The 14,742-nt window shown below is 41.2% G+C and overlaps 1 protein-coding gene across 1 annotated transcript in view; it reads left to right on the top strand.

Moving 5' to 3' along the window:
- TMEM178B (transmembrane protein 178B) overlaps window positions 1-12,642 on the top strand; it is a 301,611-nt gene extending 288,969 nt beyond the window's left edge. The window contains exon 4 of the mRNA XM_063135067.1: window positions 11,657-12,642. Within this exon, the coding sequence (XP_062991137.1) occupies window positions 11,657-11,907 (251 nt within the window). The 3' untranslated portion in view covers window positions 11,908-12,642. The remainder of the gene's footprint in view (window positions 1-11,656) is intronic.
- The last annotated feature ends 2,100 nt before the right edge of the window (window positions 12,643-14,742 follow it).

Below are 14,742 nucleotides of genomic sequence, written 5' to 3'. Positions count from 1 at the left end.
CAGTTATAGACTCTCTGCCCAACCTACCTCACAGGGTTGTTGTGATGATAAAAATGGAGAAGAGGAGGAATAGGCACACCGCCTTGGGTTCCTTGGAGGGGAAAAGGTGGGATATAAATGGAATGAATGAATGAATGAATGAATGAATGAATGAATAAAACTAAGCTAGATGGGCCAATGCTCTGACTCGCTATGAAGCAGCTTCCTATGTTCCAATTCACATGATGAAAACTCACCCCTGAGCCACAATTGGTGCTCATCACTGCTTGCGGCGAGCAGTGATCGCCTGATTAATCTATTGCCTGGCTGGAGAGATCCTTTGTTGTGTGATAATGGGAGCAACTTTTTTCACACTTCAGTGAAGGCTGAACATTGATCTGGTCAAGCTATGTAGCAATCAGATGAGAATGCATTTTCATCCATCACATAACCAGGGCCAATTTTCAGTCACATGGATGAATTCTGGGGGGTGGGGGGAGGCCAAGCCAAGATACCTCACTCAGATCTCTGGAGAGAAGAGGAAAATCAATAATGCTTCGTATTGCTCTCTCCTGTTCAATCAGGCCTTTGATTGGCTAAGGGAAGAGAGACCTCTGTAGTATTCTTTGCTGTTAGGAGGTGACTCTGACTCAGAGCCTCCATCCTGGTAAGTGGCGATTCCAGGACAAAATGAGCACAGAGTGCTCTTCTGGGAACACTAAAGAAACTCCTCTGTCAAAGTCATGGAAAGCAAGTCATGCACTTCTCAAAAAAATTCTTCTCCTTGATCATGCTGCCAGGCTTTGCATCCGTTGCCATGTTTGAAGAATATAGAACTGTCAAGACTAAGGGCAGTTAGGTTGAAATCTTATGCACACCTACCTGGGAGTAAGTCCCATTGAACTCATCATCATCATCATCATCATCATCATCATCATCATCATCATCTCTATACTGCCCCACAGCCAAAGCTCTCTGGACAGTTTACAACAATTGATGAAAATACAAAATGCAACATAATAAATATAGTTTATATTTTTAACAAAGAAAAAATAAATAAATAATCATCTTAAAACAAATAAACAAGGTTTTTCCTAATAGACCTGCTCTAAAATAGAAGTCATAGATGCCTCATCATACATCATTAAATGCCTAGGAGTAGAGGATAGGCTTTACCTAGTGCCGACAAGATGACAATTTAGACGCCAGGTGAGCCTCAGGGGGGAGCTCATTCCATAGTCGAGAGGGGGGCACCACCGAGAAGGCCCTGTCCCTTCTTGCCATCTTCCAAGGTTCCCTTGGATGTGGCACTTGGAGGAAGGCTTCAGATGTTGACTTTTCCAATCCTTGAACTGTTTCCATTCCAGTTTGTCATTATAAGAAGGACTATTTAAAACGTAGTTCCCAGGTTTGCTATTTTCCTCTTCTCTCTCTATCCCTTTTTCCTTTTGTATAATGTATTTTACATTATAAACCTATGAGCAGGAATGGTCTGGCTTTTATTGATCATACATAAGCTGCTCTAGAAGCATTGTTACCTGAGGAGAGGGGTAAAAAAAGAGCTTTAAATAAATAAATACGTATCTACATTCATAAGACTCTATACTAAGAGCAAATTCATTCTTTCAATGTGGTTCCTTTATGTTGTCAAAATGGCACCATGCATGCAGGCTTGAGGGAACCCCAAAATTTTCTGATGTACATCGTTATTATTATTATTATTATTATTATTATTATTATTATTATTGGAAAAAACTTTAGGGGTTCCCCAATGACATCCCAGTGAGGACTGAGCATGTTTAGTGGCACACAATGCTAGCTGAGCATTGGAGGGGACAGAAAACGGTTGGGTAGAAGGGGGTTGACAAAATGGAGTGGCGTATCCTTGCGGAGGACATGGCTGGCTGAAATCCCGAACAGGAGCACTCCATACTGTAACATTTTGTTGCAGGTTCCACTTTCATTGTTGGTGTTATTTTGTTATAATTCAGTACCATAATATAAATACTAATAACATTTCCTTAAGTGAATCAATTCTGAACGAATGGATTCATTTCTATAGCAGAAAAATGTACTAATTTTAAACTAAATTAAATATACCTAAACTTTCATAGCCTTAACCAGAACAATTTCAGTCACCTGAATTTGAACCAAAAATGATTCCATTTTTTTTTAAAAAAAAAAATGGTTCAACTCCTTGAATACATTTTCATCTTGGGTGAAGGGATGAGTGAGTAAAGTTTCAAGTTTCACAAAGCTCTTCAGAAGAGAAAGGAAAAGGGGGGAAGAGGAGGTCTATAAAGCTCCTGAACCTGCACATCCTCACCAAGAGAAGTCGGACGTCTTATCTCTCTGTTCTAAAGATAAGGAGAGTTCTTCAGTCTACAAGGTTGTCAGACTGACAAATTTCAGCAACTCTTAAGTTTCCCTTTTGAAGTAAAAGCCAAAGTCAGATTCAGAGATAACAATCTCTCTTCGTCTTCTTTTAGATTAGAAATAGGTCTATTATATGCATCCTGGAGAAAGGATAAATGGGCTGTGTTGCTAAGAGGACAGAAAGAAAGGGTGTTAAAAGTCCCTTTATGGGCCGTAGAAGCAGCTGAACCCTTCCTTCTAATAATGAAAGTCAGTTCAAATTAAAAAAGAGATCATGTGGAAGTCAAGAGAAGGACTTCTACCAAGGTTGAAATTCTTAAGGGGCATTCCGTTTGGAGATGGAAGACCTCAGTCCTTGCAAATTCTCAGGATATGTTTCATAAGTTCAGTGACATACACACCACACCACCCCCAGATAGAGACACCCACCCAAAAACCCGGAGGTTTGATTTCAGGGCCAGCCCTACCATCTGGCAGAGTGAAGTGTCCACCTCAGGCAGGAGATTGTGGATTCCATAAAAGGGCAACATATGGTTAGTTATTTAGTTTGTGTTATTGTGTTGTTATTAGCAGGGAGGAAAAGAAGTTTTTCTGGGGGGGTTTCTGCCTCAGATGCTAAAATACATAGACTAGGGAATGGAGTGAATTCATTGCTCTTCTTTAGGCAGCATGATGTCTTGGGCGAGACCTGTTTGGTGTGCTACCATATTAAAATGGAGACAGGCTTTGTGGTTCACAAGTTATGTAGACATCTTTACTGTGTACCAGGTTGTTGAAGAAGACAGACAGAAGACATTTTTTTGCCATTGGGGTTGCCCTTTTTACCCCCAGCCGTACCATTAAGTTCCAGCTGTACCATTAAGCAAAGTGAGGCAACTGCCTCAGGCATAGAGTTGCCACCCATGAATCCCCAATAGAGAGGAAATGCATTGCCAAAAAGGAGGACGAAAGAACAGATTTTCACAAAATTTTCATAGACTGATTTATACTTATAGATGCAAATTTAGAAATACTTATTCTAATTTAAATAGAAATGTAGTACATTTTACCATAATGTGGAAGACTGAACAGGTGAGTTCTACACCTTGCTCAGTCTGCTGGTTCAGGTGCTATTGTTGGGGTAATTTCAAGGCTCAACTCTTCCTGATGTTTTTTTTTTTAAAAAAAATGGACTTATTGTTATGTACGTATTTATTCATATGTATTTATTCATTACATTTCCATACTGCCCAAAAGCCAAAGCTGTCTCTGGGCAAGATACAACAATTAAAACCATAAAATACAATTGGGTCAGCCCTTCAGCTAGAGGATGCATTCAAAATGGCAGCCATTCAAATAGAGGACTGCCCTCTTTAAAAGGGGATACATGGCCACCTTATTCAGGCAGTAGAAGTTGAGTAGAGATGTTGGAGGAAAGAATTCTGTGTGCCACATGCACATCCTAAGCTAGCCTGCTTTCTTTGAGTGCAGTGGGGAATGTTGTCCCATGACCAATGTTGAAGTAAGTTTCAATGGCCGGGCCAGTTGGCTTCTGTATGTGAAATGGGAGGTGGGCGCCATTTTGTCGTTCACCTCAGGTAGCAAAATGTCTTTGGCCAGCTGTGTGCCAGAAACATGGAAACAGATGCAGCTATGCCTGCCTGCAGCCTAGAAATTTCCCCACATAATTCTTGGCACAGTTGAGGAGGGGCACCGCTACTCTGTTGTGAGAGAACTCGCGTGAACCAGCTCTAATTCACCATATTAAAAGAATTCCCGTTGTCTAGTGTGATTCTTAGCTGTATATGTGTGTGTTTTCAGACAGAAGTATATTAAATGCTAATCTAGGAGGATTTGTGATCTCACATAGCATGGCCCCTGTATTAGCCAATCAGGTGGCCAGTTCTTTCCAAAGCATTTCAACAAACAAATAAGGGCAGATTTCAACTAAACCCGATCTGTCACACACCCGTCTGTCAGCCGATGATGAGGCTACCGTGTGTAATTAAACAAGCATTTATATTCTGTGCAGGCGTGTGCCGAACAATAACGCGCTCTCAAGAGCCTTGTGCTGCTGAGGCGTTTAATCCATGCACAGAAGGAGGTTGCTGCAAAGCTACTCTGGCAAAATGGGGCTCGTCGTCATGGAGCAAGGAGAGAGTTGAATTTTATTCTTCAATAATTTGATAAGGCTTTGGAATAATTTAAGAAGCTAATCAGGATACTGTATTTCTTGGGCCGGGTCCACATTTTTGGTTGCTTGATTGGAGGTTGGTGGGGAACAGTTGGGTGTACCTGTTGGGAGGAATAAGCAGGAATATATATATAATATATCACACACATACACAGAGAGACATGATGTATAGAGATAGATGCATAAAAAATGCATATTTTAATTCATTTTTATTGTGAAATTCAAAATTTATAAAAACACAGGATATATATATATATATATATATATATATATATATATATATATATACATATACATATATTTATACATAGTTTTGCATATATCCATTTGAAGGAATACATATGAAATGCATATAAACGAATATACAACTTTCTAGCAGTTACACATAAGCTTCAACAAAAGTGGACCACATATCCAAACAGTCGAAGGTGACATCTATACGCCACTCATTCAAATATTGAAAGCCTTATGAAGTCCTCAATACATTGCTTTATAGAAGGAGAGTGCTTATCCTGCCAGGGTTGTAATAGCAGTCTTTTTGCTGTCAAAAGGGCACAGGAAATCCATTTGTACTGACCATTCAGTAATTTCCCAGAAGCAGGTAGACATTTTGAAAGAGCATGTGCATCCGCAAATATTAAAGATTGTTCCAGTATAAAATTTATCCCTATAATAACCTCCTCCCAAAATGAAGTAACTACTGGGCATTTTTAAAACATACGTTGCATTCCACTACCAGCCAAATTAGGCACACCCTTATTAAAGAAACATTGTGGTGTTCCGTAGACCTGAAACAAAAACACAGCCTAAGATCCACAGATGTGACAGGTATAGACACCAAAGTGGCAATCCATTGATTAGGCAAGTTGGGACAATTCTGTTTCCTGTTCCTTCTTAGAACCCTATGTCATATTTATTCACCAATAACAAATATTTATAAAGATGGATCCTGGACCAGCCTCAATAAGTACTTCCAATATGCCTATGTAATGGAAAGTTGTTTATAAAAAATATATGCAAATTTTCATGTTGTTTTTAAAATGGCAGAAAGATGCAGAATTTGGACATAATGGTAATATGATGCATGTGAAATTAACACAGACAGGATATATGATTCATACATTCATAAGTCACATCAGCCCTTTTGTATCTGGTCAAGAGGGCAGGGCTCCTGCAGCTTTAACAGTTGTGATGAAGAGGGGATTTCAGCAGGTGCTGTGTACAAACAAATGACACCTGCTGAAATTCCCTTTTCAATACAATTGTTAAAGACACAGGAGCCCTGTCCTCCTTTCCATATGGTCACCCTAGTCCACTTCCTCCACACCATACATCATTTGGTACACATTAATTGTGTTCCAACCTTGCTCACCCTTTTTAAAAAGTTAAAAACGTGGTAACATTTCCTCCTAGGGGAAATGTTGGTCCAGCCCCTTCATCGTTTTAATTTATTTGGACCATCTCCAGCTCTACAATATCCTTTTTGAAGTGTCATGACTAGAACTGTACACCGTATCCCACAGCTCCATGGTAGAGCATCTCCTTTGCCTGCAAAAGGCCCCAGGTTCAGCCCATGACCTCTCCAGTTCAAAGACAGGATCAGGCTGGCAGGAAGTGTTGCTGCTGCCAGTCACAGCAGGTAACACTGGCCTTGATGGTCAAAATAGCCTGGTTTGGTATATGTTACTCCTATGTTTCCTTTGCCATAAAAATAGTATGCCATCTCACGCACACCAAGTACGATGGGGAAATTTGAAGTGAAAGTTATCGCTGCCTCAACTCCTTTGGGATGAAAAAAGTGTGATCATTCTCATTAAGGAATGAAAGAATACAAACCAATGGGCTTATCACAGCAAAGCTGATGTGCCCGGACTATCATGGGAGAGCAGGGATTTGAAATCAGCCTCTCGAGGCCCAAGTCAGAACTTTTAACTACTAATCTAAGCATCTTCTTTCCTAATGAAGTCTGAAATATGAATCGTATTTTTGTTGACTACTATTTCATTTGCTGTGCTGGATCACAAGTGAAAATTGAATTGAATTAAATTAGGTTCCCCTAAATGGGATATATTTGGAATGTAGCAAAATGACAGCTGGCCAGTTAGAGTCCATGGGTGGGAGATTGTCGAAAGGCCAAACACCTAAGACCGGGAGCAGCAATTAAGGTGCATTTTTCTATCCCTGCCCTTTCTAGGATTTTGCCTTCTGACCATCTCCGTTCAGGCCCATTCTTAATATTTATCCCTATTTCCCTTTATGTGGAGAAGGCAACACCCAAATAGGCAGGCATGTTCAGAAATTGGGACTTAGGGATAGGACTAAAGGCAATGCAGTCTATATCCTCTGGCTAGGTTTTTAGCTAGAGCCATGCAGCTCTAGCCTTTCAAGAGCTGTATGGCTGTGAAAGAAAATGGAGCCATGTTTCTCTCTCCCCCCTCCCCCACTAAATTCAGGGCAAGAACGAGAGCCCTGCTTGCTCCTGTGGGGAAAAGGGGAGGGTGGATGATAGCTGGGAAAGCCATATTTGCTTTGTCTTCCCTTCCTGTTAAGGGGTCACCCATTTGCAAGGTGGAATCTGTGTAGGGTGACCAACCGTCAGGATTTCCCCGGATTTGTCCTGGTTTTTGTTCTTTCCATGGTGTCAGGGGGGATTTTCTATAATTTTCAATAATGTCCTGGAATGACACACCTTCCTCTTTAAGGCTGCCATTAGCATGGCAGGAGAGAATGACATGCTTTCTTGAGGCACATAATTCCCCCATCCCGTGCTCCAATTGAGGTCTTAAAAGGGAAAGTGGGTCATTCGTGGACATTATAGAAAAGGACCCAATTGGAGTGGATGGTGGTGGTGCAGAATGAAATCCTTTCCCCTCCTCCACTCCAATCGGGTTCTTTAAGGTGGCGGGGGAATAACGTATTTTCTGCAGGACTCAGAAAGCTGCTTCCCCACACACACGCTAGGTGTCCTCTTTTTTGGTTTCCCAAATATGGTCACCCTAAATCTGTGAAGGTTTGAGGGCTACAGACATACAGAAATAAACTCAGTCCTAGAGGCCTGGAGTTTTTCTGCTTCATTTCTTCAGTTAAGATTCATCTCCTAGTTAAACTTTATTTCCCCAGTTAAATTTTAATTCCTAAGTTCCATTTTTTCAAAACTGAAACAGTACTTAGTTTTGGGGGAAGAGGGGATAAAAGGAGAGAGCCAGCCAGCCAGAGACAGGAAGACAAGACCATGAGGAAGGAGCAGAAAGTTGCAGCTTGAAGAAGTCTAGGAGCAACTCAGGGTAAAAGAACTTGCATTTTTGCAACTTTTATTTTCTTTAAATGCCTTTTGTATCACTCAGCTCTATTGACTAAATACATCTATTGTAATTGGGTTGCTTAATTTACTACTAAACTGTTGTGTCAAGCCACACGTGTCTGGAGTGTCACTCACCCTGCATCTACAGCCTAAATCCCACATTACTGGGAAGGGAAAGATAAAAAGAAGGAAAGTGGGACTCCTAAAGAGGCAGAGAACCTTAAGGAGTTGTTCAGGTGGTCCAGGTCATAGAAGGGAACCTTGACAGCAGCCCTAGTTCAAACCACTGTAGGAGATTTGGGGCTTAGTAGCTGTCTTCCATTTCTTCTGCTCTCTGGTTTTGTTTATGTTAAAAATGGTATGCCTTATCATATAACCTTCCCCAACTTGGTGCCTTCTGGATGTGTTGGACTACAATACGCATCATCTCCAGCCATACCCAGATGGGAGTTGTAGTCCAACTGATGGGCACCAGTTTAGGGTAGGCTGCCCTTGCATCTGTACTTTAGAGGAGGCTAGAATTCTGTGTCTCTCTGGCTTTGATTGAGCTTGGGATTTTTTTTTACTGGTACACCACTGCCATTTTCAGGCCATACATAATATGTGTCTGCACAGAAGAACACCATGAGAGCTGTGTTATATAGTGGCTATGGGAATGAGCGATGAATCTGGCCTCTGTCATGTGCTTACTAGGATGGTCATTTTGCTTCAACCCTTCAATCTTCAAGACGGGGGGTAATGAAATGGGCCATCAAGGGTTGTTGCCAGTTAATACATGTGAAGTGCTTTGAACATTCAAAAAGTACTAACGGTAATACTACGTATTCTTTATTAGCAGCTAGAGACTCATGTTTTTATATTGAAAATTGCACTAATTTCCTTACTCATAAGTTAAAGGCATGAAAATTGCATTAATTTAAAGATCAGCATTTCCACACTGCCCCTCACCATGAAATAAATATGTGTGGGCAGAAATCATGCAAACTGGATGTAATTATTTCTGTCACTTGTAGCAGGTGGAGGCTTGCAAAGTCCATATTTTTATCCTTCTCCCCTTCCACTCCACCTCCTTATTTATTTACTCTCATTTTAAAAGGTAAGGTGTATGTCACAATTGATCTAATTCCTACCTGCTTTGATTTTATATTTGCATATATGTTCAGCCTTGCCGATCAAATAGATGAGTAATGCAATCATTCTAGTTCATAGATGGGGAATGTGTGGTCTTCCAGTTGTCATTGGGCTGCAGTTCCCATCATACCAGCCTATGCTGGCTAGGGCTGGTGGAAGTTACAGTCCAACATGGATCTCCCACTTCTGCTCTAGCTGATGGCCTGCTGCTCCCATTGCTCTTCTGAGAAGATGTATAAGGATGACACAAATGATGTGTCTCGGAACCAAGAGTACTAAATCATGAATAACTGGGAATGTAGCTACCCACTAGTAAAGCAAATTCCAGAGGAGTAGCCAAGTTATGGTGCAATCCTATGCGTGTTTAGACTGAAAAAGGCCCTACAACTCCCAGCAATCCCCAGCCAAAAAGTAAAAGACAAAACAACATCTTGGTCCACCTTGAAGACTAAGGCCATAGCTAGATGGGGCTTTATCCCGGGGCGATCCCGGGATCAGGGAGGGATGATCCCTCCCTTGCCCCGGGATATGGCCCTACACTTTAGGCCCACTTTCTCCATGGTCTCGGGATGATCCCAAGACTGCGGAAAGTGTGACCCACCGTCATGGTTTGTCCCGGCTCCTCATGGTTACTCGCGAGGAGCTGGGACCCACGCACGTGGCACAGAACTCTTCAGGAGCTCTGCAGCCATTGGAGGTTGGGTGGGGAAAGCGGGAAAATGTTTTTAAAATTAAAAAGAAATACTTACCTTTTGCACACGAGCACTCGTGCACTACTTCCTCTTTAAAAAACACAGAACAAAATCGCGGGCGTGACGTCCTCTCCCTTTGAGGTCGTCACGCACTGTGTGTAAACAGAGGGGGAGATCTCATGATAAAAATATTGCAAGATCTTCACCCTCCATCTCACTAGACCGGTAGGTCTAGCTGAGGCCTAAGAGTGCAATCCAAACTGCCTTGGATGACCAGCCATGGGGGATTAAGGTGAAACAAAGGGCCCCTCCACTCTTTGCCAGCGGGGCCGACGACGGACATCTGCTAATGTTAGCACTTGCACATCCCCCAAGAGCACACTGATTTGCATTAAATTTGCATATATTAATTTGTACATATAGATGCAAATTTGGAAATAGTAACTCTAATTTAAAGAGAAACACAATACATAAATTATACTGTATTATTGTTATTATTATTATTTATATAGCACCATCAATGTACATGGTGCTGTACAGAGTACACTGTGCTGTACACTGTAGTCAGGATGATTGTAACCCGGGGTCCTTGTGTACCTACCTGCTTAGTCTGTGGTCCAGGTGCTCACTCTTGATGGACAGCCTTGAACCTTCTTACAGTTCTTTACCTTTACATCAAAGTTAGACTGGGCAACTCTTCAGAGAGAGGACGTCTTCAAATAGAGGACTGTCCTCTGGCAGCTCTTCAAATAGAGAACTGCCCTCTGTAAAGTAGGACACATGGCTATCCTAACATCCATCTCGGAAGACCTCAGTACGCCCATGGAAAGCTCTGCAGGTGTAAATTTTCTGTCCCCCTCCTTCAGAGGTTAGACAGCTGGCTAGCATAGGTAAGTATGCTAGCCAGCTGTCTAACTTCTGAAGTGCACTGAAGAAAATATTTGTATTAAAGATAAGAATTTTTACTGACACCAGAGCTTGTCTCACTTTTTGCATTAGCATAGGTAAGACCATCTCCATAGTGCTGCCCAAAATCTGGAACTTGTCTCCCAGAGATGTCTGCTTGAGTAGCTACGCTTTGTTCTTTTCTGTGCTAACCCAAACAAATTTTGTAGTTTGCTGCTGGTTTGGATGTGTTGTTCTAACTTACTGTTTTGGTATTATTATTATTATTATTATTATTATTATTATTATTATTATTATTTGCATTTTTAAAAACAACAACAACACCTTTTGTCTGTTGGCTGCCTTTGAGACAGACAATGGGATTAAAATATTTTAAATAGATAAATCTGGCACTCTAGAGTTGCTGCCCCCTAACCTCACCCTTAATGCCATCCATTTTGCTCTTTCCTGCATCCATTTCTTCAGCAGTTTTATCCATGTTCTTGCTTTTCACACAGTGGGCAAATGATTGGTTTTGTTATGTATTTATTTTTGCATTCCCCTGATATCCATTAGCCAAAGCTCTCCAGGCAGTTCACAAAACAAAACTTAAAGCCATGCAATACAATAACATAGTAAATCATAATATTAAACAAAAGCTTGTTCAAAACAGAATAAAACCAAGGTTAAAAACCCAAGATAAAATCCAGCAGTGGTGCAAAGTTCTAAAAAGGCATTAATACATTTTTAAAAAAAACCCTGAAGGACTAAAACTCCTGGGAACATAAAAAGTCTTCACCAGGAGCCATAAAGACCACAACATACAGTAGCTTCTAGGCAATCTGCTCTGGGGAGGGTATTACACAGCCACGGTGCCACCACTGAAAAGGTCCTTAGTAGCTAGCCAACTCATTCAGCAAGGGCACTTGTAGAAAGGGCCTCTAAAACATTATCTTGGGATCCAGGCAGCTATTTATGGAAGAAGATGATTTTTCAGGTAATTCAGCCCCAAGTTATTTAGGGTTTTGCAGGGTAATACCAGGACTATGAATTATAAATCTAATCCTTCTTCATCCTCTCCCCCTTCCCCCCTTTTTTTCTTTTCTTCTCCTTCTCCAGGAACCTTCTGCATCATTTCACTGTGCACATGCGTAGCTGGAATCAACTTCGAGCTCTCCCGATACCCCCGGTACCTGTATGGACTTCCTGACGACATCAGCCACGGCTATGGCTGGTCAATGTTTTGTGCATGGGGAGGCCTGGGTCTTACTTTGATCTCCGGCTTCTTCTGCACACTGGCCCCCTCTGTTCAACCTGTCCCCAGGACCAACTGCCCTAAATCGAGACCTGAGAATGGGACAGTGTGCTAAAACAAACACAAACAAACCTATAAATATACATATTATAAATATAAATATATATATATTATACATAAACATATATATAGATCTCAAATGGATGCCAGTGCCAAGATAGAGTGAAGTCCAATATGGCGCCTACATCTTCTCTTCAGACTTTGTATTGCTCTCGTTCTTTCTCCTGGAGGTGGGAATAGCTTTTCTGCAACGTTGCTCTTCCATCTCATTGTTAAAAATCTTCAGCATCCCAATTCAAAAGTCAAGTGAACATATTGTTGCATCTGTCTACTGCCAGTTGGGTGGGATGTGGTTGGGAGGGGGAAAGGGTTGTCTTGATGTACGTATGTGATACCAGGTCTGTACAGGAAGCGAACGCAAAAACGAAAACACAGTCTTGTCTGTTGCAAATTGGGGAAATACAAACAGGAAATAAATCAAACATTTGAGTTACCTCTCTAAAATGTAACCTCCTCAAGGCCATCTTCAGAATCTCCCTTCCTGCACACTCTCCTCTTTCAAAACAAAACAAAACACAAATCTTGCCTATTATTATCTCTGACTTACAACAAAAGGGAATGAAATAGAACATTAAGAAAGGGTTTCCTTTCTTTGCTAAACTTTTGGGGGGCGGGGGATCAAGAATCTTACAGAACAAAGCAGCAAATGAGGACGATTCAATGGATGCTCCAGTGATGCTGTTTTCAACTCCCAGCTGCCTTATATCCAGGCTTACTGATGAGGCTGAACTGCTGGCAGAAATTCAGGAGAAAGCCTCACTAAAATGCTGTGATACATGTGTGTATAACTCCCTTCCTTCTAACCTCCCCCATATTTTTTTTTAAAAAAGAAAACAGATTCAAACATTGCAATGTGATCATCTTACCAAACCATCCTAGCTGTGTTTGTTCCAAAAGGCATCGTGACTTGTGGATGAGGGAATGCATCTGTTCTGAGGTGACAAGTCTCATTGGCTGGATTTTGTTCTGCGTGCGTTTTCCTTTGCCATGGAAAAGCTGGAAATTCAACGTACCGAGAGAGTGAGAAGGCGTTGTTGGTAGTGTGGGGTGAGGGGAGGTGGCCTCATGGTTGGCTGGTCTTTGGGGTGATTGTGCAGGAGGCGTTTGGGTGGAGATTTTGCTGTTGTTGCCGCCATTTTATAGACAACAGGGTAAACGCCATTGTGGAGGGGAGGTGGGGTTTTTTTCTGAACTGAGGGCTGGTGATGAGAGATAAGCTGTGCCTCTTGCTATGTCCCTGTACCCCCCAAATTAGACAAATTAGAAGCTACCCTATTTCACCAGATACCTCCTTGTATTTGGAGCAGAAGGGGTTGGAGGCAGAGAATGCAAATCCATTTCCCATCAACTCAAAGCTTGTATGGTGTGGTTGTGACACTTCAACTCGGACGCTCCCTCCTTCCTGGCGTTTTTTCCCTCTTCTTGTTTCTTTTCTCCTTCTGTGTTTCCCTCTATAGACCTGATTCCTCCCACCTTCCTTCATGCCAAAGATTGTGGGCTTGCTAATATTCTTGATTGTGCTGTGATAACATTTCTGTCTCCCAGAAAGAAAGAAAAAACACAGATGGCTCATGAACTTCATAGTCCCTATATAGGGGTGGTAGATTGGGTGAAATAAATAAATATTAAGGAGTAGGTAATGCACATTAGCTTTCATTGACTGAAGGTTGACAGAGAACGACATCACTATAACATCCCTTGGAGTAGCCAATTTGTTATTTCCCATTCACAGAGGAAACAGTTATTAGAGAAGTTCCCTGCTTATTAAAATAATAATAATAATAATAATAATAATAATAATAATAATAATAATAATTTACACAAGGCAATTAAAACTGTTTTTTCCTAACTGATTTGAACCAATTAAGAAATAGTGTCTTTCTTTAGGCCTATCTCCACATGCAAGGAAATCACAATTTGGAAGTTCCGTTTAAATTTGCCACTTGTTATTTTCTTTATCAACAATAAGAATTGTCCTCTCCTCAGTTGAATAAATATCCCTCACTCCCAAGTTTTCAGTTCACCCATTTGTGCCAATTCAACCTTCTCCAGCAAAGATTGGCAATTATAAAGGTTATCAGAAGGCTAATGACAAAAGATGAAACAAGGAAGCAAATGATCCATTACTTCATTTTAGGATGTATGTAAGAGTAAGTGTGTATGCTGGAATCTCAATCATACTAGGGTCCCTTAGTTTGATCATCCTTTCCCTCCCCTGACTCAGTCCAGAAACCCCTTTCATTACTTAGTGCTCAATTTTCAAGCAGAGGCTAACAGATATAGTATTAGACCAAAGGTCAATTATTTGTTGACTCATAATTGGAGCAGGAAGGCTGTATTTTTATTTATGTGCCTTTTGTTGGATTAACAAACAGGCTGAATGGATCCCAAGCAAATTGAGGGCGTTGCTGTATTTTTGTCTAATATATGTCCTGTCCTTGGTCCCAAACAACCCTCAATGCAGATTAGAATCATCCGATATGAATCAAATAAATTTCCATTTTATAATAAAAGGTTATAGTCACTGCAAAGTACAGCAACAGGATGTCATTAACTGCATAGAGCATTCCCAGTGTGGAAGATGTTTTTCTATTTACTCTGTATAGACATGGGGTGGGGGAAAGGCCATGTTTCCCTCAGATAGCGGGGAATTTAAAATACGGCTACCTTGGCCAGCACAAGAGACGTATATCAATGCTCTTAGTACTGCAGAAGGTTTCAGGAGCAAAGCAGGCTAGTAGGTGGACAGGGGAAAAGACTGTGTTCAGCTAAAGTGGATACATTTGTACATCCCTTGAGGTTAGGGGAAGATGGATATATGATGTCTATG

Source organism: Elgaria multicarinata, chromosome 9, assembly GCF_023053635.1.
Source record: "Elgaria multicarinata webbii isolate HBS135686 ecotype San Diego chromosome 9, rElgMul1.1.pri, whole genome shotgun sequence".
In the NCBI taxonomy this organism is placed as follows: domain Eukaryota; kingdom Metazoa; phylum Chordata; class Lepidosauria; order Squamata; family Anguidae; genus Elgaria; species Elgaria multicarinata.
The sequence above is the reverse complement of the archived record's forward strand: the minus strand, read 5'-3'. Positions and strand labels throughout refer to the sequence as shown.